The sequence below is a fragment of the Prunus mume genome, linkage group LG6 (genome assembly GCF_029339155.1).
Source record: "Prunus mume cultivar Tortuosa linkage group LG6, ASM2933915v1, whole genome shotgun sequence".
NCBI lineage: Eukaryota > Viridiplantae > Streptophyta > Magnoliopsida > Rosales > Rosaceae > Prunus > Prunus mume.
The window spans coordinates 4,248,370-4,271,050 of NC_142703.1; the positions used below are offsets into that span (position 1 = coordinate 4,248,370).

Below are 22,681 nucleotides of genomic sequence, written 5' to 3' on the forward strand. Positions count from 1 at the left end.
AATGATTTTTATTATTATTATTTTTTATTATAATGAGTTTGAATATTGTGCTATTTATTACCAACATTATTAGAATTATTATTACTTTTACAATTCATTATGCAATGCAACTACACTACTAGTCAGGAGCTCATCAAGTTTCTTCAACCTCACAGTGGTCTGCAGCTTTTAATCATATTCTGCAGCTTTGGTAAAAACATCACAGTTCTACAAGATTCTTAAATAATTCAATTGTCTCAGCCATTAATAAAGATTCATCCTTAATCTTCTCAAAAACCACCAGCATGTGACTTCTCCAGCTCAGGCCGTTCAGCCATGCTTTCCATTTTCTTACTTAGTTTTTGCGTCTAGAAGCTCTTTTGATTTTCAAAAGTCAACTGGAGTTATCCAGTGATGATTCCTCAGAACCTGGAATTTATAATGTAAAAATATGGAAAACTTTGATTACAAGTGATGATTCCTCCATGGAGGGCCTAAGCAAAGTGAGAATCCACAGAACCATTTTCATTCACTTTGCTCATTTTGTTCTCTGCTTTGCTAAATTATTTGGAAATGAAGTAGGCAGGGTTTTTCATTTTCTCCCTGATTTCACCTTGGCCCTGCCGTGCATTGTTACTGATGTTATTTAACGGGTAGGAAACTCTCAAAATAAAATTGAGCATTAGATCCTGATTAGTGCCTCTTAAGACATTACATAATCAAATAGCAAACACACTCACGAATCAAATTACATAAGATTCCATATTCTCAAAGCAAAACTCACTAATGATCAAATGGCTTCAAATAAAACTTGAGATAGTGATGGAAAATAATTAAAATTTGTAGCCTCACACGAGGAAGCAAGGGTTCTTCTACGCGCAACAGGGTAAAATATTTCTGTCTTGAACTAGATTCTGCATGGCAAACAACAAAAGCAAAGTGATAATCAAATAGAATTTCAATACAAAAATCTTGTGCTATCGAAACTAACTATTGCAGACTAGTATTTAGTCCATGGACAAAAATACATGGCCTTAACAAACTTGTGGATGACAAGACAACAGTTCGTACTAAAATAGTTTATATTATGCAAGATTAAGGAACTCTAGGCATATAAAAAAAACGAAAAAGGAAAAAGGAGACGGCCAAAAAAAAAACACTTTACATACCTCCTTCCAAAACAACTAGGACAAGCTTTCACGACACATCCCCAGTGACGTTTCGTAAATATGGTAGATCTCAGGGATGTGTTGTACCTTTTCACGATCCACACCTCCTTCTCGTATGGAATCCTTAAGTTCCTTTGGTACAACCACCAATGACAATTCTTTTAGTTTAGTGAGGTATTGAAGACCCTGTGGCGTTGTGTTTAGTTCTGGGCAGTTATCAAGCCTTAAGGATTGGAGATTTGACATCACCCCTTTTTCTATAGTTACCTTGTTCAATAAGGGGCAAGTACACAATTCCAATTTCGTAAGCTTTACAAAGCCTCTGCTGAAGCATAACTCTCTGCCAGCATAAGCATTAATAAGTACAAGATATCCCAGATTTGGCAGTGCTTCAATGTAAGGTAGCAAATCTTCTTCAATTCTAGACCAATGCAGTTGCAATTTTGTGAGGCTCTGGAGTGAAAAGAACCAACGTGGCACAATTTCCAATTTGCCAACCAAAACAAGAGTTTGAAGGTGGGGAGGAGGTGAGCATAGTGCGTTTGTTTGAAGAACTTCCTCTTCATCGCTTGATATTAGACCCAAGTAGTGAAGTTGCTTCATCTTTTGAATTGAGGCACATAGGTCCATCTCGTCTCTTTCTTTTACATTTGAAATTCCAATCCTTCTAAGTTGGGTCATATTCCCCACAAGTTTAACAATGTTTCCTTCTAATTCAACACACGCCAAAACTTCCAATTTCTTCAACATACATACATTTGATGGTGATCTTGTCCCATTCACATATCTGAAGTCCCTATGCTCTTCAGTGCGACGATACATAATTAGATGGCGCAGGTTTTGCAACTTGGCAATTCCACTTGGAACTACCTCTATCTTTGAGTCACTGATATCCAAAGTTTGAAGGTTGCGGAGCTTTCCAATGGATTCAGGAAGCTTCTTAACTGCAGTTCCCCTTAAATTTAAGTATCTTAAATTGAATAAGTACTCAAGTTCTTTTGGCAGTATATCAATTGGAACATATTGCAAATCTAGCACCCTCAACAATTTGCATCCAGTAGGCAATGTATTCGAGGAAGAGGACGAGGACACGTCATTAACAAACACAAGAAAAGAACGAAGTTGTGCCACACCAGTGCCTAGTTTAATTTCTCCGCCAGTGGTTTGAGTTGACAAGCGGCGCACTTGAACTTCTTCCATAACTTCTTTTCCATCATATACAGCACCGAACTTTTCTTTTTCTGATTTAGACAGAGCAAGCTTCCGCATAAGGTCGTGCATCTTACATGTTTTTGGCCTTCCACTTTCATTCCTCTGAACAACATGTAGCATGCTACGGAAAATGAGCTGCATAAGATAGCTCTCAGCAACTTCTTCTGGTGTGGCGCCTTTTTCATCTTGAATAAACCCTTCAGCTATCCACAACCTAATGAGCCTCTTTCTTCGAATCAAATAGTCTTCTGGGAAAAGGGAACAGTATAGAAAACAGTGCTTCAATGGGTATGGTAAATCATCAAAACTAAGAAATAAGATGTTCTCCACTCGCTCTAACAACGGGATAGTTAAATGCAAGTTTAAGCTGTTGTAGACTTGCTTCCACTCGAATGGCTTCTTGGAGGACATCAGACCACCTAAAGCCACGATTGCCAGAGGTAGGCCTCCACACTTCTCTACAAGTTCCTCAGCCAATGATTGAAGTTCTGGTGGACAACAGTTATTCTGGTAAGCTGAGAATGCTTTGCTGCTGAATAGCTCCCAAGCATCATTCATTTCGAGGAGTTGAATGTGGTGAATATGACTTTGTGCTCCAAAAGAAGAGGATGCTACGTCTTCTTTTCGAGTAGTTAGCATGATTCGACTTCCAAGCTGCGTATTTGGGAGTGCTATCCTAATTTCTTTCCAAAGTTTGATATCCCACACATCATCCAATACAACCATGTACCTTTTAGACTCCAAGTAATTGACCAGCACCTGTAGCAATTCTCTATATGTCATGGAATTCATGTCTGCAGGGATCTTTTCCTTGTTTGCTTCGTGGAATTCCTTAATCAAGCTTCTAAACAAGTCGTCAATCACATAAGTTTGTGAAATAGTTACCCAAGCACAACAGTGGAATTGTTTCTTGACCCTTTCATCGTTGAAGGTCTTGGCAACTAAAGTCGTCTTCCCTGATCCGCCCATCCCCACCACAGAGAGAAGCGTTTGCTGTTGCTTTCCATTCATCAACCAATTGATCAATAGTTGCTTCTTTCTTTCAATCCCCACGAGCTCATCTTCCTTAATAAAAAGAGAAGATTCCGCTTGGTTCCGCATCCATTTGCTAACATCATCACAAGTACTACTTGTTCCTTCTAATCCACCGACACCATATCTCTGATTCCTATCCGGAATGGCTTTAATCATTCTTGAGATTTTCCGCAACTTCTTTGACATTTGACGTCTGAACCAAACATTCCGTGGAATGTGAATAGTTTGGTGGAACCACCTTGCAAATCGACTATCATGACATCCTCGCTTATACATGTGATACATGAACTCGTCAATGATGTCTTCAACATCATAGGCCATGCCTCTGACGCTTGCAACCCACGTCCTCCCGCCTTCGCTGCGTACATTCTTGCCCTCAGCATCATTGAGGAAGGCCGTCATGCTTACAAGCTCCTGCTTGATGTCATCAATTTCATCACGAACACCAGCTATGGAGGATGCTTCGTTCTCAAAAATGGTCACAATTTTGCCAATCAAGAGGTCTGTTGGCAAGGCCATAACTGGCCTTGTATCCAAACTAGTTGCTCACAATGGTAGAACGAATTTGAATACAGGAAAGGTTGAAAGATGAGCCAAATGAATCAAGTGATGATTTCAGCTGGCAGTGGAAGCTCCTCCAATTAATGTGCAAGAAATTTCAGTGATTTGAAATTGCATCAGTGGAAGCTCCCTCTCTCTCTTTTGTTTTTTGTTTTTTTTTTTTTTTTCATGTCTGTTTTTCTTTCCTCTCTCCACTCCATCTCTCAAATTCTAAAGTGTTCAGTGGCAAGTATCATGTGAGACTACCATACTACTTTATAATTTCTCGAAGAAGAGAACAAAGAGGTCCAATTCAAGATGGGACAACCGTCCATTAAAAAAAAACTTCTTGCATTATTACTACCCGTTTGGACCAAAGAAATTTTCCCAAAGGTGAACGTGATTTACGGAGAGAGCCTAAAGTGGTCAGTGCGCAAAACAAAAAGGGACAAAATAATTGAAAGTTGCGTACATTAATTTATGACAAATAATGATTCCTCTATTGTTTATTTCATTTTAGCAGATTTAGATGCTCATTTTCTGATTCAATCTTTGAAACTGGTTCTTTGTTTTGTCATAATGTACGTGATGCAACTTCAATTATTTTATCCCTTTTTGTCGTAATGTATACGTCTACAAGTAATGATTCCACTATTATTATTATTATTATTATTTTCCTGAATTTGCTTTCATGTTTACAGCTGTTTCAAATGGCAGTAGGTACTTATAAGACGACGATATTTGGACAACTGCTCCAACATAGGTAATTAACATTTTGTTTTAGGGAATTGATTTTTCCACTATCGTTTTCTCCACTTGCACCTTTTTTTTGTTTTTTTAATATTTTTAATGAATTTTGTTCTTTTTTGTTCTTCCTCTTTCCTATTCTACCATTACCCTACCTTATTTCTTTTTTTACTTCACTTTTATATTTTTTCTTTTTCTTTATACTTAATTTTTCAACTTGCACTACATTTTAAGTATTCTTTTTCCTTTCATCAAGGAAAAAATAATTAACACTGTATATTTGTCTAGGCAACTCGGACTCTAATGTTTGGTCTTCATCCGTAGCTAACATTTCACTAAAAATTAAAGAGTATTTGCTTTGGGTAGGAGAAGGATTGTTCTATTTTATGAATTGCTCTGAGAGTAGCTTTGGGTAGGAGAAGTGGAAAAGACACGATGAATGAGAAGAAGACGTTGTGACTTTTTTTTTTTCTATTAAATTTTCTTAATTTCAGTTATCAAAACCTTAATTCAAGATAAGGGTAAAATAGGAAAGATAAAGAACAAAAAAGAATAAACTTGATTAAAAAATATTAAAAAATTAAAAGGGAGTGTAAGTGGAGAAAGGGAGAGTGAGAAAATCAGCTCCATTGTTTTATATCAATGTTAACGTCATCGGGATATTGAGCCTCTACATTTAGTGACTGTGTATTTACCTGCATTTCACAAGATTTGAACTATTCTAATAATCTAACCACTCAAGATATGACATGTCAATTTTTAAATTTTGGCACCTATCCATATAATTAACTATAACTTAACACCGTTAAGTCTACATAAATTAAAATAAGGAAACAAAAACAATAAAGAAAAAACCATAAACCTATCATCCACCCATGACACACCCCTCCCCACCTCACTCATGGCCTATGTTGCATAGACACTCCACTAAGCTCAAGTTTCAGAGTGTCAGACTCCCGTGTTCAACGATCAACGTCATGTCTACGGTCAGGACAATCCCCATCAATGGTCAAGCCACTCTTTGGACATGGGTCAACTCATACTCAGGGTCAATTAATGTGTTAATTCAATTATAATTCATATAAAATCAATAAACTACATTTTGAAAGATTTGGAAAGCTTAAATTTCACCATATAGTATTGTGAAATTATAGTATGAACATCAATATTTTAATTTTTTTAAAATATATTTAAGTATTATTATAAATTATTATTTTTTCATTGTTGTGTCCCCGTGTCTTCGTTTTTTGAGATTTGTCATTTCCTTGTGTTGTGTATCTGTGCAGGACATAGCTAATGGCAACCCCCTTCCCTCCTCTCTCTCTCTCTCTCTCTCTCTCTCTCTCTCAATTCAAAACAATTAGGAATTTGCATGACTGAGCAACTATGATGACGTCTTCATCCTTGCTAAGTGCCGTTGTTGCCATTTATTATAATTTTTTATTGGATTGCAATTAAGATCGGGTATTTGTTACTATGGTATAAAAATACCATTTTGCCCCTGTATTTAACAGAAAAAGTTAAAAGAATTGACGGCAGAACCATGTGTTCTAACGAAAGTGAAGTTAAAGGACCACAGGAACCATTTTGGAAATTGAGGTACTCAAATGCAAATCGGGTTTAAGTTCAGGAACTAATAAAACGATTAACTCAAAAAAAAAAAAAATATGGGATCCATAAATAAACTATCTGAACATTTTCTTCTGAAAATGCGTTAAAACACAAATTTGAAGCAGCTCAAGCCGGCCATGTTCTATTTTCTTACTTCGTTTCTGCCTCTAGAACCTCTTGGGATTTTCAAAAGTCAACTGGAGTTATCCAATTTCACAGACTTTCAGAATCTGAAAATTATAATGTTGGAATATAGAATAATTTGTTTACAGGTAATGATTCCTCCTAATCAAAGAGAGAATCCACAGAACCATATTCATTCACTTTGGTCATTTTGTTACCTGCTTCTTGCTAAATTATTTGGAAATGGAGTAGGCAGGATTTTCATTTTGTTCCTGATTACACCGTTCCCCTGCCTTCTTGCATTGTTATTAAACTCTGATGTTATTTAGGACAGAAGAACTTTTGGCGGTTTATACTCCTTACATATTAAATAATCAAACACGATTTTATGATATTTTAGTATAAAGTATACATTGATTTATTGAGGTATCAATATTGGTATAAACAGTATCTTATATTATAATTGAATTTTCATATTTTGATTTGTTGGGAATTTGATTTTCTAGTATTTTTAATTGAATCCAAATTGGGATTACTTTCTTATTTACATTATAAACTTAAGTAAATTGAGTAATATAAAAATAATTAAGTAAGAGTGGGCTTGGGCCGTACCCTTTCAAACCTCGGCCCAACCCAACCCAAGAAAAGAAAAAACCCAATAAAGCCTGGCCCAAACCCAAAAATTTTGGGTTCGACCGAGCCAGCCAACCATAATTGGAAGGATGAAATATATTTTAGTAGAAGCAACTTCTTAAGGCCTTTTTTTGTCCCACAAGGGGAGGCATAATCCTTGAGGCATTGAAGCGTAAACCTTTCGAGCATATATTATTTTATAGATTAAATATAAAAATACAGATTATTTGAGCCCCATATTAATCACTGTAAAAATATATCTAATATAAACCTATTCAATTAATCCGATAAAAGATGCATATGAATGAGTGTTATTTTGGAAAATAAATATTAGATATGTCATTAAGTGACCATTAACCCTTATTATTAAGGCCTTATTTTGTTGGGCTTTATAATGGGCCTGTTTTTGAAATGTTCAACTTGAATGAAACTCATTGCAACTTGAATGAAACTCATTGTTTCTTTCAAACGGACGGACCAAAGGAGGCGTATCAGAAGAAATTTAGACAATTAAGGGTTCGTTTGGTTCATCGGATTGTATTGACTAATTTTTTGTTGGATAGTATTAATCTGTTCCAGCAAGTACTGACTATTTATCTATAGTATTATAAGGCATTTAGTGTTGTTCGGATAAATAGTCTAACTAAATTATACTGTGTTTGGTGCTCTGTTGGATAATACGATCGAATATTATTATTTTTATTTAAATTCTTTGATAATTTAAGGGTAAATTGAAATTCATATGACATAAAAATAAAAAATTGTGAGATACAATGATTACCTAAAACAACTTGGGAGCACACCAAAGATCTAGATTCTGGACCAATACAACTAATAACCATTGGTGATGACATAAATTGTTTCTGGCAACATTCATATGACTAGATTTTTTTTCTTTTGTTTTTGCGAAGATCTAATATATTGTTGGCAAATAATTCAGAAATGACAGGACCCGACCCAAATTCTACTTTGGAATCTGAGCCGAACCCTGTTTGTGATCGACACCTGTAGTTGCCGAACACAATTGACTTGGTTGCCCTTTTTGATTAAAAACTTAATTCCTTTAAATCCTGACTTCTACCGAAAATTCGGCAAAGTCTCCCCTGTAAATTGAACGTTCCCAAAATTTACACCTGTCAACAAGTACTTAAATATATACACCAACTGCCAGTATACAAAAATAAGTAAGTTCCAACAGTTAAAGACGTTCCAGGGCAATTTCAGAGCATCTAAACAGGTTTAATTACAAAGGAGGTAACCGTTGTGAACCAAGGAACCCTACATCAAAATGGGGAAGAGCGGGAAGCGGGGAATGTCCTGTGGTGGCTCTCGGATGCACGTCTACAGCCTGGGGGCGCAAAACATTAAAAAGGTGAGTGGACCCCAAAAACAAAGTTTAGAAAATAAGTAAGAACATACTAACCCCACAGTAAAAATACAATTATACAAAACTAACTCATTTCCTTTATCATACACATGCTGAAATCAATGTATTTATGCATTATATACTAAACACATTCATGGTTAACATTAATCTTGTAAAGCATTAAAATCCGTTTAAAACTACCACTTAGGTGTACCCCTCTATTTCCGTCAATTCCTGGTTTGCCATCAATTCCTGATATTCGTCAATTCCCCTGGCAGGTCTCGGTGACACAGAGTCAACCCGAGCCGCAAACTGGCAGGATTCGGGGACCGTAGTCAACCTGATTCGCATTCTCGCTCCGCACGAGTCCGGGTACCAAGGAACTCGTGGGGCAATCAAGCATGCCGACTAAACAGAAGGCAACGATAAAATCAAAGGCAACCTGGATGTCCGTAGACATCATCATATCCGAAGGCAACATCTGTATATCTGGGTACCTAAGGTGGCTTAGAAAATAATAATAATAGTAATAAGCAAAGTTTGTTGAAAAATCTGATAAATAACTGAATTTCTGTTAAGGCTGGACTCTGCTGCCATTTATCTGATGTTTAGCTAAAATTCTCTTTTTCTGTGTCTCTAAAGGATATTCCACTCGGCAGCATGCAAATCATAATATTTAAAAGCATGTCTCACTTATAAAACACTATTCTTTGAATAAAACTTATTCAAGATCAAATACTGAAACTAAATTGAATAAATTCATTTATGAAAACAAAGAGTCCACTCACAGTTGGTCCGAGCTCGCTGGACTGTGGAAGGTCCCTCCTGCGGTCAATCGGTGCCCGAATGCCCGATTCAAATACGAATAAATATATTAATAAAACTGCTCGGTATAAATATTTAAATAAAACCCTGACCCCCGGCTTCTAGAAGTGCGTGCATCAATTAAAAGTTATTCCGATGCCCACATTACGTTCCTTTAATCCTAGGACATTCGTCCCATGAATCTGGTTTTGATCAGACGGTTAGATTCGTTACGATCACACGATCGACGATTCTAAAACCTTAACCCTAGGGTTCGCGATTCCGGAGTATCCGGGACTCCGATTCATGATCCGTCGAATCCTACACAATCCTGGCAAGGTCTAGATTAACATATTTTAAAGTGATCACGATCCAACGGTTCAAAACTATTGAACCGAATAACGCATACTATGTAAAAGTCCGCTTAACACTCAAACGACGTCCGAATTGAGATCCGTGAATTTCTACACACTCGTGAGAATACTAGGATCATTCTGGAATTGAGAATTGCCCCACCAGACTGCCCACGCGCCGCCACACGCCGCGATTTGGGTTGCTTGAGAAATTTCCGGCGGCAGGAAAACTCCAAACCGCCGGCCCAAACTCCTAACTTAGATAAAACACCCAATTTGGAACCACTTTTGTTCTTGGACCTACCCCAAAAAGTGGTCGGAAGTGGCCGGAATCTTACCCTCAAAACCGGCTGAAACTTAAGTTGAAAACGAACACTCTACGCTTAAAATTTCTGAAATCTAACCCAACCAGCAGCTAAGTTACGAAAAATAGCTGGAAAACCATACCTCACTCGTCCGATTTGGTGGAGAATCGAGGGAGAACGTAAGCTTGGAAAATTCTGTCAAAACCGCAACTTCCTTCGAGTTTTCCGGTGGCTTCGCTGCGGCTGGCGTCGGAGCTGAGCTGGGTTAGGTAGAGGACAACGATACGAAACTTTTGCAACAAATTTCACTCAAAACGGGTCTCGGATGGCGACGAAATCGTTGCTTGAAGATGAGTGTGTGCGGAGAGAGAGAGAGAGCCAGAAAATCTGGTCTCTCTCGCGAGGAAGAAGGAGAAATAGACCCGGTGACTTTTAGTTCCTCACTTATTAGTAGGTGCATTTTTGCCTAGACTCTGCATTATAGTTTCAGTTTCTGCATTGCAGTTTCCATTTCCGTCCTAGTACTTTCATCATGTTTATTTTTTCCCATGCTCTACAGTGCAATTTTTGCTTGTATAAAGTTAGTTTTTGTTTTTGTTTTTTTGTTTTTGTATGTGTTTACATAATTGATATCTACATTGTATTTTTGTGGCAGTTTTTGTTTTTATTTACAGTTTTTGTGTGAATATATGTTGAAATGATTTTTTTAAATTTTTTTTATAAAATCATTGATTATTTGTATAACTGAATAAATATCACAAAATTAAGTTTGGTGTAGTGGTTTGTGAATGAGCCTTCCTCCTTTGAGGGTCAAGGTTGAAGTCCCTTTTAGAGCATCTCCAGTGCGCATCCAAAACTGGGCAAAAGGCCCCGACCGAGCCCAAACGCCTTCGGCGAGAGAAGAAGCCCGGCAGCGTTGGGTCCCACTAGCTCGGGCAAGCCCAAGGGCAAGTTTTGCACGGGCTTTAGCCCGAGGGCGACGCTGTCGACGCCTCAAAGACGGTAATTCAAATTTTTTACCGCTTGGCGCGTGAATTACACTTGTTAACGCCGACGATAAATTTGACTTACGCGCTGATGTCACCGCTAACGCCACAATGATGAATCCAACGGGCATGTGCCACGTGTCGCAACACGGACGCCCGATGGGTTTTTCTCCAAACCGACGGTCCCGCTTTTTGGCTAAAAAATCAAAAAATTCTGAATTTTTTTTAAAAAAAATACCAAAATTTTTTGTATTTTTTCCCTATAAATACCTAACCATTTTATTTACTATCCACACCAAATCTTCATACAATTTCTTCTCCATCCAATATTTTTTACGCTCCACTCACATTATTCACTTTCCACACCAATTCTCCATACAAACTCTTCTCCTTCCAATATTTTTTACTCTCCACTCACATTTTTCTACTACTTTCTGTCGAAACCGGAGGCTCGTGGTCAACTCAGGAAGATATTGCGTTGTGTCAGTCTTGGGTGAACGTTAGTCATGACCCTATCACGAGCAATGAGATGAAGTTCCATCATACGTGGAGCAAAATTCATGGAGAATTTTGTCAAAGATCAGGTTCCATTCGGACCGAAATGGCCTTATCTAGTAAATGGAAACTTCTGAATAAAGAGTTAGGGAATGGAGAAATGCCTTGACAAAAGTAAGGGAGAACATTCGAAGCGGTCAAAATCTATCCGATGAGGTAGAATATCTATAATTGCCATTTTAATCAATTTAATGTAAATTTTTTTTATTGCATATTCTATTTCTTTTTCTTGCATAATCTTTATTTTTCTTTTTGCATTTCCAATTTGTCTATATTTTCTCGCATAATCAATTTTATTCTTGCATAATATTTTTTTTTTCTTGCACTTCCAATTATTTATTTTTAATAGATCATACAAGCACAAATGTGGTTCGGGGCCACGGGGCAAGGCAAAATTTTTTTTGTGCATTTCCAATGTTAGGAAGTTGTGAAGGATTGTTCGAGATTCAAAATTATTCCTACCGGTCCGCCGGTTGTGTTGAATGAGGCGCCGCTCCACGATTCGTCATTGGCCTTCCCAATGGAAACGAAGTCACCACTCCCACGTCCGCCGACACCTATTGGTAGAAAGGCGGCAAAGGCCAAGAGAGGAGGCACTTCGACCAATGAATGTGTACAATTATTGGAGCAAATAGCTAAGAACATCTCACTAAGAATTGAGAGAGACTTGAAAAGAGATGAAATGGACGTGGCACGAGAGGAAGCATATGTTATTCAACAGTAGAAGGCACAAGAAAAAGACATGGATGATAGAGAGATGAAAATCATGGCCATGGATACGAGCCATATGTCTCCTGAAACAAAAGCCTATTGGAAGTTAAGACGAAGGGATGTGATGAGAAGAAAACTTTTCCATGACGACGGACCTAGCAATATGGATTGGTTAAATGATGAAAACCATTAGGTCGTATTTAAACACATTTGCCATATGTTGTATTGTTGTATTGTTGTATTATCCTTTGTATTGTTGTATTGTTGTATTATCCTTTAATTTGTTGTATTGTTTCCTTTTTATTTAATAAAAAAAGCATTAAATAATATGAGTATTTATTAAAAACAAACCTTAATTTATTGCAAACAACACACAAAACAAACCATACATAAAAGGATAATAATAATAAAAAGCATAATTTCAAAAAACACAACACACGAAATAAAGCATAATTAAAAACAAAGCATAATTCCAAACAAAACATTAATCTTGACTTCATCCATTGTGACTGTCTTTCATCTCCCATAAGTGCTCGATCAAGTCAACTTGACGTCTCTCGTGAACATATGAAGATTGCATTTCTTGATAATGATCAATCATGGGGTTGTTGAATCGACCATCCCGAAGTAACAGTTCGGGCTCCATTGGTAGTCCATTTGGTCCCATCGGCCTTTCATATATTCTTGTTAACGCTGTGTTCATGGGATCGGGTTCAAACACATCTGGAGCATCGTGGTCATACTCATCCTCCACAATCATGTTGTGGAGGATGATGCAAGTCATCATAATACTTCGCAGCACCTCCTCATCTAGCATCCGAGCAGCACCCCTAATAATTTCCTAATGAGCTTGCAAGATACCGAAACACCTCTCCACGTCTTTCCTGTAACCTTCTTGAAAGGAAGTAAAGCTTCTTTCCTTCTCAGATTGGGGATTCGGAATTGTTTTCATGAATGTCGTCCACCTAAGATAAATTCTGTTGGGAAGGTAGTACGCACCAGAGTATACAGTATTATAGATTTGGTACGTGACCTGGGGGAATGACCTCCAAAATTATACTTTTTAGGCCCTTCCGATTCTAGTACTCTCCTTGCCAAATAGTAGGACAATTCTTCCACTGCCAGTGCATGCAATCGATGCTTCCAATCATTCCTGAGAAGCCTCGAGCCTCGCCTTTTTGTAGAAGCCTTTACAGGTCTTTCGGCATGGGTTTGAGAAGGTACTCCCTCGTGTACAAATTTTCTACTGCATCATAGAATCTCACCAAGCACTCTAGGATAGTAGATTTTCCCATCCTTGCAATCTCATCTACCTGCTCTGCAAATGCCCCATAAGCAAGCATCCGCAAAGCAGCTGTAAGTTTTTGCTCCGGGATAAGACCCAAAGCTCCAACAGCATCATGCTTTTGAATGAAGTATGTGTCGTAATTACAAATATCATGCATGATTTTTTGGAACAAATTTGGCTGCATTCTATATTTCTCTCGAAACTTAAAAGCAGGATATAACGAATTTGGGATAAAATAATCCTCCAAGAGATTCTTACCCTGAGACTCCCTACGTCTGTCCACATTCGGAGCACGACGACGATGGTGTTGCCTTGATTGATTAAGCATACACACTACTGCTGCAAGCATTTGTTCCTCTTCTTCATCGGCGTCTCGATCTTTTTCAGCACGTCTACGCTAGATTTCTTCCCTTTCTTTCTGTTGCCTCTCCAACACCCTTGACAAGTTTGACATTGAGAGTAGAATGTGTTTTGTAATATCTGAGAAATGAAGGAATAAATAAGAGATTGTGTGAGAAGTATGAGTTGATGGTGTAGTTTTATAGAGGGATTCAGAAGATAGAGATGACACGTGACACAATTTTAGAGGGTGAAAATCTTATCTGAAATATGAGATTATAATTTTTTAAAAATATCTAAAAATCTTATCTGACATGGGACACGTGGCACAATTTTAGAGGGTGAAAATCTTATCTGAAATATGAGATTATAATTTTTTTTAATGAATATCCGAAAATTTTATTTGGAATAAGACACGTGGCAACCAAGATTCTCATCCGAAAATCTTTTCTGAAAAATAATGGACACGTGACAACCAAAAATCTTATCCGAAAATTTAATCACAAAAGATTATCAAAATTAATGGTTTAAAGTATAAAAAAATAGGAAATAAAGTACAATGAATAGTATTTGCCTTAGACTTGCCATAGACTTAGCCCTCATGGGTGAAACCACAAATGGCAAGGCTGACACTATTCATGTGAATAGTGGCAGCCCTTGCTTGCCCTTGCCCTAGACTTAGCTCTTATAGGTGGAGATGCTCTTATATGACACAAAATTTTCTAATTTATTTAAGGAGGGCAACTGAGTTGGTTCCCTGCAGATGACGGCAGGCCAGCGGCGACGGTTGGCCGGAAGGAGGATTGCCGTAGGTGGACATGTGACATAGTGTACTTACTTTAGAATGAGCGGCATTGTGTGTAATTTTAATATTTTTTAATTATATCATTGTAAAATTAGCTACTACTTTTTGGTCTTTGGCCTTTGGCCTTATGCTAATTAGATGAAATTGTATTCCTATCTTCCAAATTAGTATATTATATGGTGTTTTAAAACTAAAATTCCCATAATTATAATATGACGGATCAAATATCAATTTTGTTATTAATATATATTTTAATTGCCGGTACGTACTTGTATTCTAGTTTTTAGAGATTTGACGTATTGGCTTATCGTATCATATCAGCATAGCCGTACCTGTACCGGTGCAACATAGATAAACATAGTAATTTATGTTTCTATACAGAAGAAACTAACAAAGTCAAAATATTTCCATAACGTTTTGAAGTTGTTCTCAAAAGCAAATCTGGTGCCAAACAAAAGAAGATGCAATGGGAGCCTCAATGGGACCAAGGCTTTCCGGGATGCAGAAACAAGTCCTTAGTCTATACAGAGGGTTTCGAGGGCAGCCGTGCAAAATCTGCTGAAGATCGACAACAGATTGAGTCACTTGTGTCAAGTGAGTTCCACGCAATGCGAAGGAGGTAGACCGCAAAAATTTCCTTTACATTGAGTACTTGCTTCACCATGCTAAGAAACAGCTTGGTCAGCTCAGGAGCCCGATGTTGTTGGATTATCACCAATGTCGGTTTCTCGCAGACAAAACATCCTACAAATTGAAGTAAGAATTTCATCTATTCTTATTTACTTGTCTAGCCAAATTTAGTTTGATCCATTGTTTAAACAGAGAAACAGAGGAAAATAAATTTTTGGCTGAAATTTCCATGTTACTATAAAATCTCAAAGTAATCTATTCAGAAAACTCTAAATTATGCGATTCATTGATGGTCATGGTCTTCTAAGGCTGTGTGTATTGATTATCTTCCAGATAATGATAATAATAGCTTATTGGTCTTTGTTGATAGTTCAAGTCCTGTTTTCTGTGTTGCTTATTGTTCGTTAGACGATACAAAAGAGCAATGATTGATTTGAGACAAGTTGCGATAGAAGATTGTGGTTTGTTTGATGGGAATGGTAAGCAAATATTACTTTCGAAGACTGATCAATAAAAGGATAAATAGAAATATAATTCGAAGTTGCACTTAACCCTAAACTCTATATATCAGTCACCACACCGGAAATTCTCTCAGAAAATTTTCTTAGAGAGATGGTAAGGGCAATTCCATTTCTGATCATATGATTTTGTGATTAAGAAGATACAGTAGAAGAGCAAATATGGCCTAAACTGCAGCCGATCTCTTGATTGGCAAAGTTGCAGGCATTCTTGAGAGCGAAGCATCCTCCACAGTAGGTGTTCGTGATCAAGTTGATGAGATTAAGCAAGAGCTTATAAGCATGAAATCCTTCCTAAAGGATGCTGAGGGGAAGAAACCGCAGGCAGAAGGAGAGGAGACATGGGTAGCTAGCGTGAGAGATTTGGCCTATGATGTTGAAGATATCATTGATGAGTTCATGTACCACATGCATGAGCAGCAGAGTGGGGTTAGATTTGCAAGCTTGCTCCGCAAAACCATTTGCTTTCCAAACCATTGGAACAGAGGTCTATTTGCAAGGTGGCTTCACAGGACGAGACACAACCCAAAGTATCTTTGGTATAGGAGTCGATTTGCAAGGTGGCTCCACAAAACCATTCACATTCCAAAGTATAACGGTCGATTTGCAAGCTTCCTCCACAAGGCCATTCACATTCCAAAGAAACTTTAGTATAGGCGTCAAATTGGCAAAAAGTTACAGAAAATCACAAAAACCATCAAGGACATGACAGAGAGGAATCAAAGATACGATATTGATCCCCTAAAAGGAACAAGTTCAGATGACATTCAAAAATGGGTGAAAAACCAAGCAGAGTCTTCCCTTTTTATTAAGGAAGACGAACTTGTGGGGATTGAAGACAAGAAGCAAATATTGATGGGATGGCTGATGAACGGAGATCAACAACAAGCGGTTATCTCTGTGGCCAGGATGGGAGGATCAGGGAAGACAACTCTAGTTGCAAAAACCTTCACCAGTGAAAGTGTGAAGAGACATTTCAGCTGTTTTGCGCGGATTGCGGTTTCCCAAAGTTATGTGATTGAAGATTTGTTTAGAAGCTTGATCAAGGAAGTCCACCAAGCAACGAAGGAAGAGGTCCTTGCAGTTGCAGACTTAAATTCCATGAGCTATAGGGAATTGCTACATATACTCGTAACCTAATTGGAGTCTAGAAGGTACCTTTACATTGAGTACTTGCTTTGCCACGCTAAGGAACAGCTTGATCAACTCAGGAGCCCTGATGTTGTTGGATTATCAGCCCTGAATGTCAGTTTCTCACAGACAAAACATCCTACAAATTGAAGTAAGAATTTCATCTATTCTTATTTACTTGTCGAGCCAAATTTAGTTTGATCCATTGTTTAAACGAGGTAACAGAGGAAAATACATTTTTGGCTGAAATTTCCATGTTACTATAAAATCTCAATGTAATCTATTCAGAAAACTCTAAATTATGCGATTCATTGATGGTCATGGTCTTATAAGGCTGTGTGTATTGATAGTTCAAGTCCTGTTTTCTGTGTTGCTTATTGTTCGTTAGACGATAAAAAAGACCAATGATCGATTTGTTACAAGTTGCGATAGAAGATTGTGGTTTGTTTGATGGGAATGGTAAGCAAATATTACTTTCGAAGACTGATCAATAAAAGGATAAATAGAAATATAATTCGAAGTTGAACTTAACAAACTTGAAATAGAAAAAATATCTCGCGAATGTGCCTCCCCATTGTCCCCAACTTAATGGCTCACTAAAGCAAGACCCAAAAAACAAAACTGCAACAAACTAAGAAATGGAGAAGACAATAAAACCCAGAAGAGCAAACAAGGAAAAGAACCCAACAAGATGGTATGGCCATAAAACAGAATAGGAACCCAAATTCAACCTCGACAACCAGGAACTAAAACCTCAAGCAAAGAATGCTCCTGATCGTTGAAGGCATCACGTTCTAAGTTCTAACCTGTTGACTTGCTTTATGGATGCAGCTTATGCATGATATGTGGTTACGTTCTGCTACGGCGAATCCTCAACACTTGGCGATTGCATTTCCTGTAGGAGGAATTGCGTCAAGAATTTTTTTCGTTATTGCCTGAAGTTGCCTCATACGCGTCCTTGTTTGGAAATTCTATCTCCCCAAAACATTTATGTCCTAAATAATGATGTCTAACTTGAACTTGGACGAGAGAGACGAGAAAGATAAGAGACTTAGTTAGAAGGATTGATAGTTTTAAGAAAAACATGTTCATTTAATAGGATAGAATTTGAATAAAACTCTTGTAAAACAAATGCATATAAGAAACTTGAAATTATAATAGGAATGCATAGTTTATATCATATTTATGTAGCCTTAATCTTATTATTAGTATCGATATTTATATAGAGTGCTGCTAAACGAACCCTAATGAGTACACCTTATGATCTAAGTACATCCTAATATTTTAATCAAAATGTAAAATTAACTAAGTAGACCCTATTTAACTACCAAAAATATCCCTGGTATACCCTGATACACTCTATCACACAACACCCTAATACCAATCCTAAGCAAGGTTACTATTACTCTACGATCATTGGTTGCATCCTGAATTCCAGCCACACCATTTTGGACAAAATAGATCAGTCGAACTTGCTACTTTATTTGTTCATGAATATATGTATTATATATTTATATGAAATATATATAATATTAAAGTTAAATTTCCTGTTGCTGCTAAGGCCAAAATTTCTTGAAGAAAAGAAAAAATATGGCAACAAGCAATTATCAATTGATAAATTAGTAATTCAATAAATAGTTTGGTAATCGGGTGTATTCAATTAATTTTAGGGTTCATTTAGCAGCACTCTTTATATATTCTAATCTTTTGTACATTAGCTTTGCATTATATAGTGATTCTTTTCCTTTCATTTAATGTTGTATATAATTGTAAACTGCATTATATACTAAAGAATGTTTTGCTCAACTCATGAAAAAAATAGCCATATAGAAATTGAAGGTAAAAATTAGTCGAGAAAAAAAAAAGGCAAGGAAAGTTTGAAGGTTTGCACAAGTTGATTGGGTACTACTTGTATTCTACCTTTGAATCTTAGAAGTATATGGATATATATTTTTTTAATTCTAACACATTAGAAGCTTCTATACGTTAGTTTTTGCATTATATATTTATTATGTCCCGTCAATTTAATAGTATAAAGAGTAAATCACATTTTCTACTAAAAAATGTTTTGCTAAACTTATGAGAAGAAGAGCCATAGAGAAACTAGATTTTAAATTCAATTGCATATACATGTATGTACAAATGCGCGAACAACAGTGAAAAAAAATCATCACTTTTAAACTCTTCGAGCTAGGTCAAAAGTGGTGCATGAGAATGGAGAAAAAAGGCGAGGATTATAATAAGTTTAACGATGTATTCCCTTTTAATATAAACATAAAAATACATACCAGGACGTGATGCTTGGATACCATGTAAAGAAACGTGAATGAGATTCGGTGTATGTTGAGTTGATACAATACAAGGACTTTTAAGAAAGGAAGATTCGCTATTATAGCCTAAACTATCTACTTTCATAGTACACAATCAGATACAAAAAGAAAGGCTAACATGAGTTGACTATGTTATATTGTTGCCTAAATTGCCTTCCTTAACATAATTTGAGTTTGTGTAAGGGTTTGTAAATCATCAATAGCTCATCTATGCATCTGAAAATAGGGCCCTTGACCCGAAATTAAATGAATTGCGTGATAGAGAAGATGAATATATGATTGGATAAGTTTTGATTGATGTAGAGGTTGAGAATCCATAGTAAGTTTGACGATTTTAACCCTCAAATTAATGGCAATATTGACGGAGTTAGACGGTAGGACCAATTTGCACCATTATAAAAGTTAAGGGACCATTAGAAAGAAAAATTTAGTTAAGGGACCAAAATGCAATTCGTGGACATTTTCAGAGACCATTTGAATTGAAAACGCTTCTTTATTTTTAGCCAAATTCTTGTAGGTTGCTTCACAAATGGATAAACTTGTCCTCCCCATTTTCATTAAAAGGTGTGTGGTAGCAACACTCTCAAATCCATAATCAGAAAGAAGTAGCCAAGTAACCCATCCACAAAGGAAAGATGCGCATGAGCTACAAGAAGTAGATGAGTGAAACGACAACGTTGTGGACTAATGATGTATGATAAAGAGTCATTTTTGGTCCATGTGGTTTATTATTTTTACCACTAAGGTCCTTGTGGTGTCCATTTCATCAATTTTGCCTATGTAGTTTTAATTCCAAACAATTTAAGGATAATTCACTATTTCAGTCAAATTATTGTAAGTGCATTACTTATCGAATACATGCCCTTCACGTGGAGGGGCATTTAGGTCCAATCATTGACAAAATAAAAGAAGAGAAACAAACACGACTACCAGTCTCACACTTACTTTTAAAATATTCAATTTTGGAGTATAGCCGCGCGGTTATACTCTATACTTTTAAAATTTTTTATTTATAATGTATGGTCATACGGTTATACTCTTTAAAGAAAGAAACATTGTAAGTCGAGTATAAGCAACATACCATGTCTATACAACAAGAAACATAAATAGTACACAATAATACTAAACATACGAATTACAGTTAAGGATAAGACTATCCACGAAATTATTTGAATTAATATTATTCTTCTGACTCTTATAATACCCCAACAAGTTGGGCCCATGTTTCATAAGAAACGGCAGTTACAATTTTTTGACAGAAATTAAGAATTATCCTTAAATTGCTTGGAATTAAAATCACACTGTCAAATTTTTTTTCGTGACTCACGTGCACTGTGCACATGGGCTGGCAAACCCAAGAAGTTGGGCACACTTGGTCGTCATTCTCATCTTTGTTTCCTCTCTCCTTGTTTTTGGCAGTTCTTCTACTTCTACGCTACAGGTATAATATGCTTTTCCCGTTTGATTTCTTTATTTTATTTTGTTGGTATCTTTGTAATTCTGAATACTTATTATATCATCCCGTTCTTGATTTGTATTTGCTCAAAATTGTCGCAAAAATCATCAAATTACTAACAAAATTGAACAAGTTAGCTTCTGGAGACTTTGTTCCCAACATTTCGTATGTATTTCCAATTTTCTATTGCGCCCTAGAGATGTTCATCACTGTTTGTTTCCCTTACTAATCACATCTTTTAATTTAGTCCCGAGTCTAACTGAAAATGGCGTTATGTCATGACAAGAAAGTTAGGTCTTTTCCATGTGTTCTTTGTTTAGTTGCTCCAGTTTAATCACATTTTCGTCTCTCGATATTACGCGGGATATAATCTATAATGTGTTTCCTTTCCTCTGAATGTATGCGCATCTGAATCAAATCAAGGGCAGAACTTATCTGCACTTGGAATTGCTGAAGGCTACATTTTGTTCTGATGCTCACTACCTGTATGAGGAAAGTCCTCCATGGATTGCAATCATGGAGTGAGAGGGAAAAAGTAATTTTAAAAGATGTCAATATTGCATTGTAGCTAGGTCCATTTTAAGCATGTCAATATGCATACGAACCATGATATCTTTACAATCAATCTTGCTGTACTTGTATATTTCTGATTAAGTCATTACTTGGATTTCTTGCTGCTTGTTTTGAAGCAATGTTATGCAAAACATGGCTTTGTTAGTTTAATCCAACACCAATTTGAATTTTCCAATGCTTGTATTGGTTGTATCTGGCGATCAACTTTTCATGTGAGTTCTTGTGCTTTGTGATAGGAACCCTCTTCTGTTTGAGTGGTAAATTTTTTTTTTTTTTTTTTTACTTATAGCTTAATATAATATACTAATTTATGTTTCTATACAGAAGAAACAACAAAGTCAAAATATTTCCATAACGTTTTGAGGTTCTTCCCAAAAGCAAATCTGGTGCCAAACAAAAGAAGATGCAATGGGAGCCTCTAGAGGACCAAGGCTTTCTGGGATGCAGAAACAAGTCCTTAGTCTATACAGAGGGTTTCTGAGGGCAGCCCGTGCAAAATCTGCCGAAGATCGACAGCAGATTGAGTCACTTGTGTCAAGTGAGTTCCGCCGCAATGCCAAGGAGGTAGACCGCAAAAATTTCCTTTACATTGAGTACTTGCTTCGCCGCGCTAGGAAACAGCTTGATCAGCTCAGGAGCCCCGATATTGTTGGATTATCAGCCCTGAATGTCAGTTTTTCGCAGACAAAACATCCTACAAATTGAAGTAAGAATTTCATCTATTCTTATTTACTTGTCGAGCCAAATTTAGTTTGATCCATTGTTTAAACAGAGAAACAGAGGAAAATAAATTTTTGGCTGAAATTTCCATGTTACTATAAAATCTCAATGTAAGCTATTCAGAAAGCTCTAAATTGTGCGATTCATTGATGGTCATGGTCTTCTAAGGCTATGTGTATTGATTATCTTCCAGATAATGATAATAATAGCTTATTGGTCTTGTTGATAGTTCAAGTCCTGTTTTCTGTGTTGCTTATTGTTCGTTAGACGATAAAAAAAGACCAACGATTGATTTGAGACAAGTTGCGATAGAAAATTGTGGTTTGTTTGATGGGAATGTTAAGCAAATATTACTTTCGAAGACTGATCAATAAAAGGATACATAGAAATATAATTCGAAGTTGCACTTAACAAACTTGAAATATAAAAAATATCTTGCGAATGTGCCTCCCCATTGTCCCCAACTTAATGGCTCACTAAAGCAAGACCCAAAAAACAAAACTGCAACAAACTAAGAAATGGAGAAGACAATAAAATCCAGAAGAGCAAACAAGGAAAAGAACCCAACAAGATGGTATGGCCATAAAACAGAATAGGAACCCAAATTCAACCTCGACAACCAGGAACTAAAACCTCAAGCAAAGAATGCTCATTGCTCAAAAGCATCTTTATTACAATTAAAGCAGTCCATTGTACCAAAAGAAAATGGTATTGAAGCAAACCATTGCTTTTCTTAGAGCTACTCCAGCAGTAAGCCCAGCC

At 36.7% G+C, this 22,681-nt stretch overlaps 1 protein-coding gene, 1 long non-coding RNA gene and 2 pseudogenes across 3 annotated transcripts; 2 read left to right on the forward strand and 2 right to left on the reverse strand.

The window, feature by feature from the left end:
• Positions 1-621: 621 nt before the first annotated feature.
• On the reverse strand, positions 622-4,180 carry LOC103342710 (disease resistance protein RPM1 pseudogene; annotated as a pseudogene). The gene is made up of 2 exons (XR_016128152.1): positions 1,149-4,180; positions 622-893 (listed from the first exon to the last, which is right to left on the reverse strand). The product of XR_016128152.1 is annotated as a disease resistance protein RPM1 pseudogene (transcript).
• Positions 4,181-8,107: 3,927 nt separating this feature from the next.
• Positions 8,108-9,246, reverse strand: LOC148915884 (uncharacterized). Its single transcript, XR_016127712.1, has 2 exons — positions 9,204-9,246; positions 8,108-8,397 (listed from the first exon to the last, which is right to left on the reverse strand). It is a non-coding gene; the product is annotated as an uncharacterized LOC148915884 (long non-coding RNA).
• Positions 9,247-15,027: 5,781 nt separating this feature from the next.
• On the forward strand, positions 15,028-17,049 carry LOC148915885 (uncharacterized; annotated as a pseudogene).
• Positions 17,050-20,469: 3,420 nt separating this feature from the next.
• Positions 20,470-22,153, forward strand: LOC103342709 (succinate dehydrogenase assembly factor 1, mitochondrial). Its single transcript, XM_008246348.3, has 2 exons — positions 20,470-20,611; positions 21,524-22,153. Exon 2 carries the CDS (start codon positions 21,608-21,610, stop codon positions 21,902-21,904), a length of 297 nt encoding a protein of 98 aa, XP_008244570.1. The 5' UTR covers positions 20,470-20,611; positions 21,524-21,607; the 3' UTR covers positions 21,905-22,153.
• The last annotated feature ends 528 nt before the right edge of the window (positions 22,154-22,681 follow it).

Coding starts and splice junctions, on each gene's coding strand:
- LOC103342709 (XM_008246348.3), top strand. CDS start 21,608: ATGGGAGCCTCTAGAGGACCAAGGCTTTCTGGGATGCAGAAACAAGTC.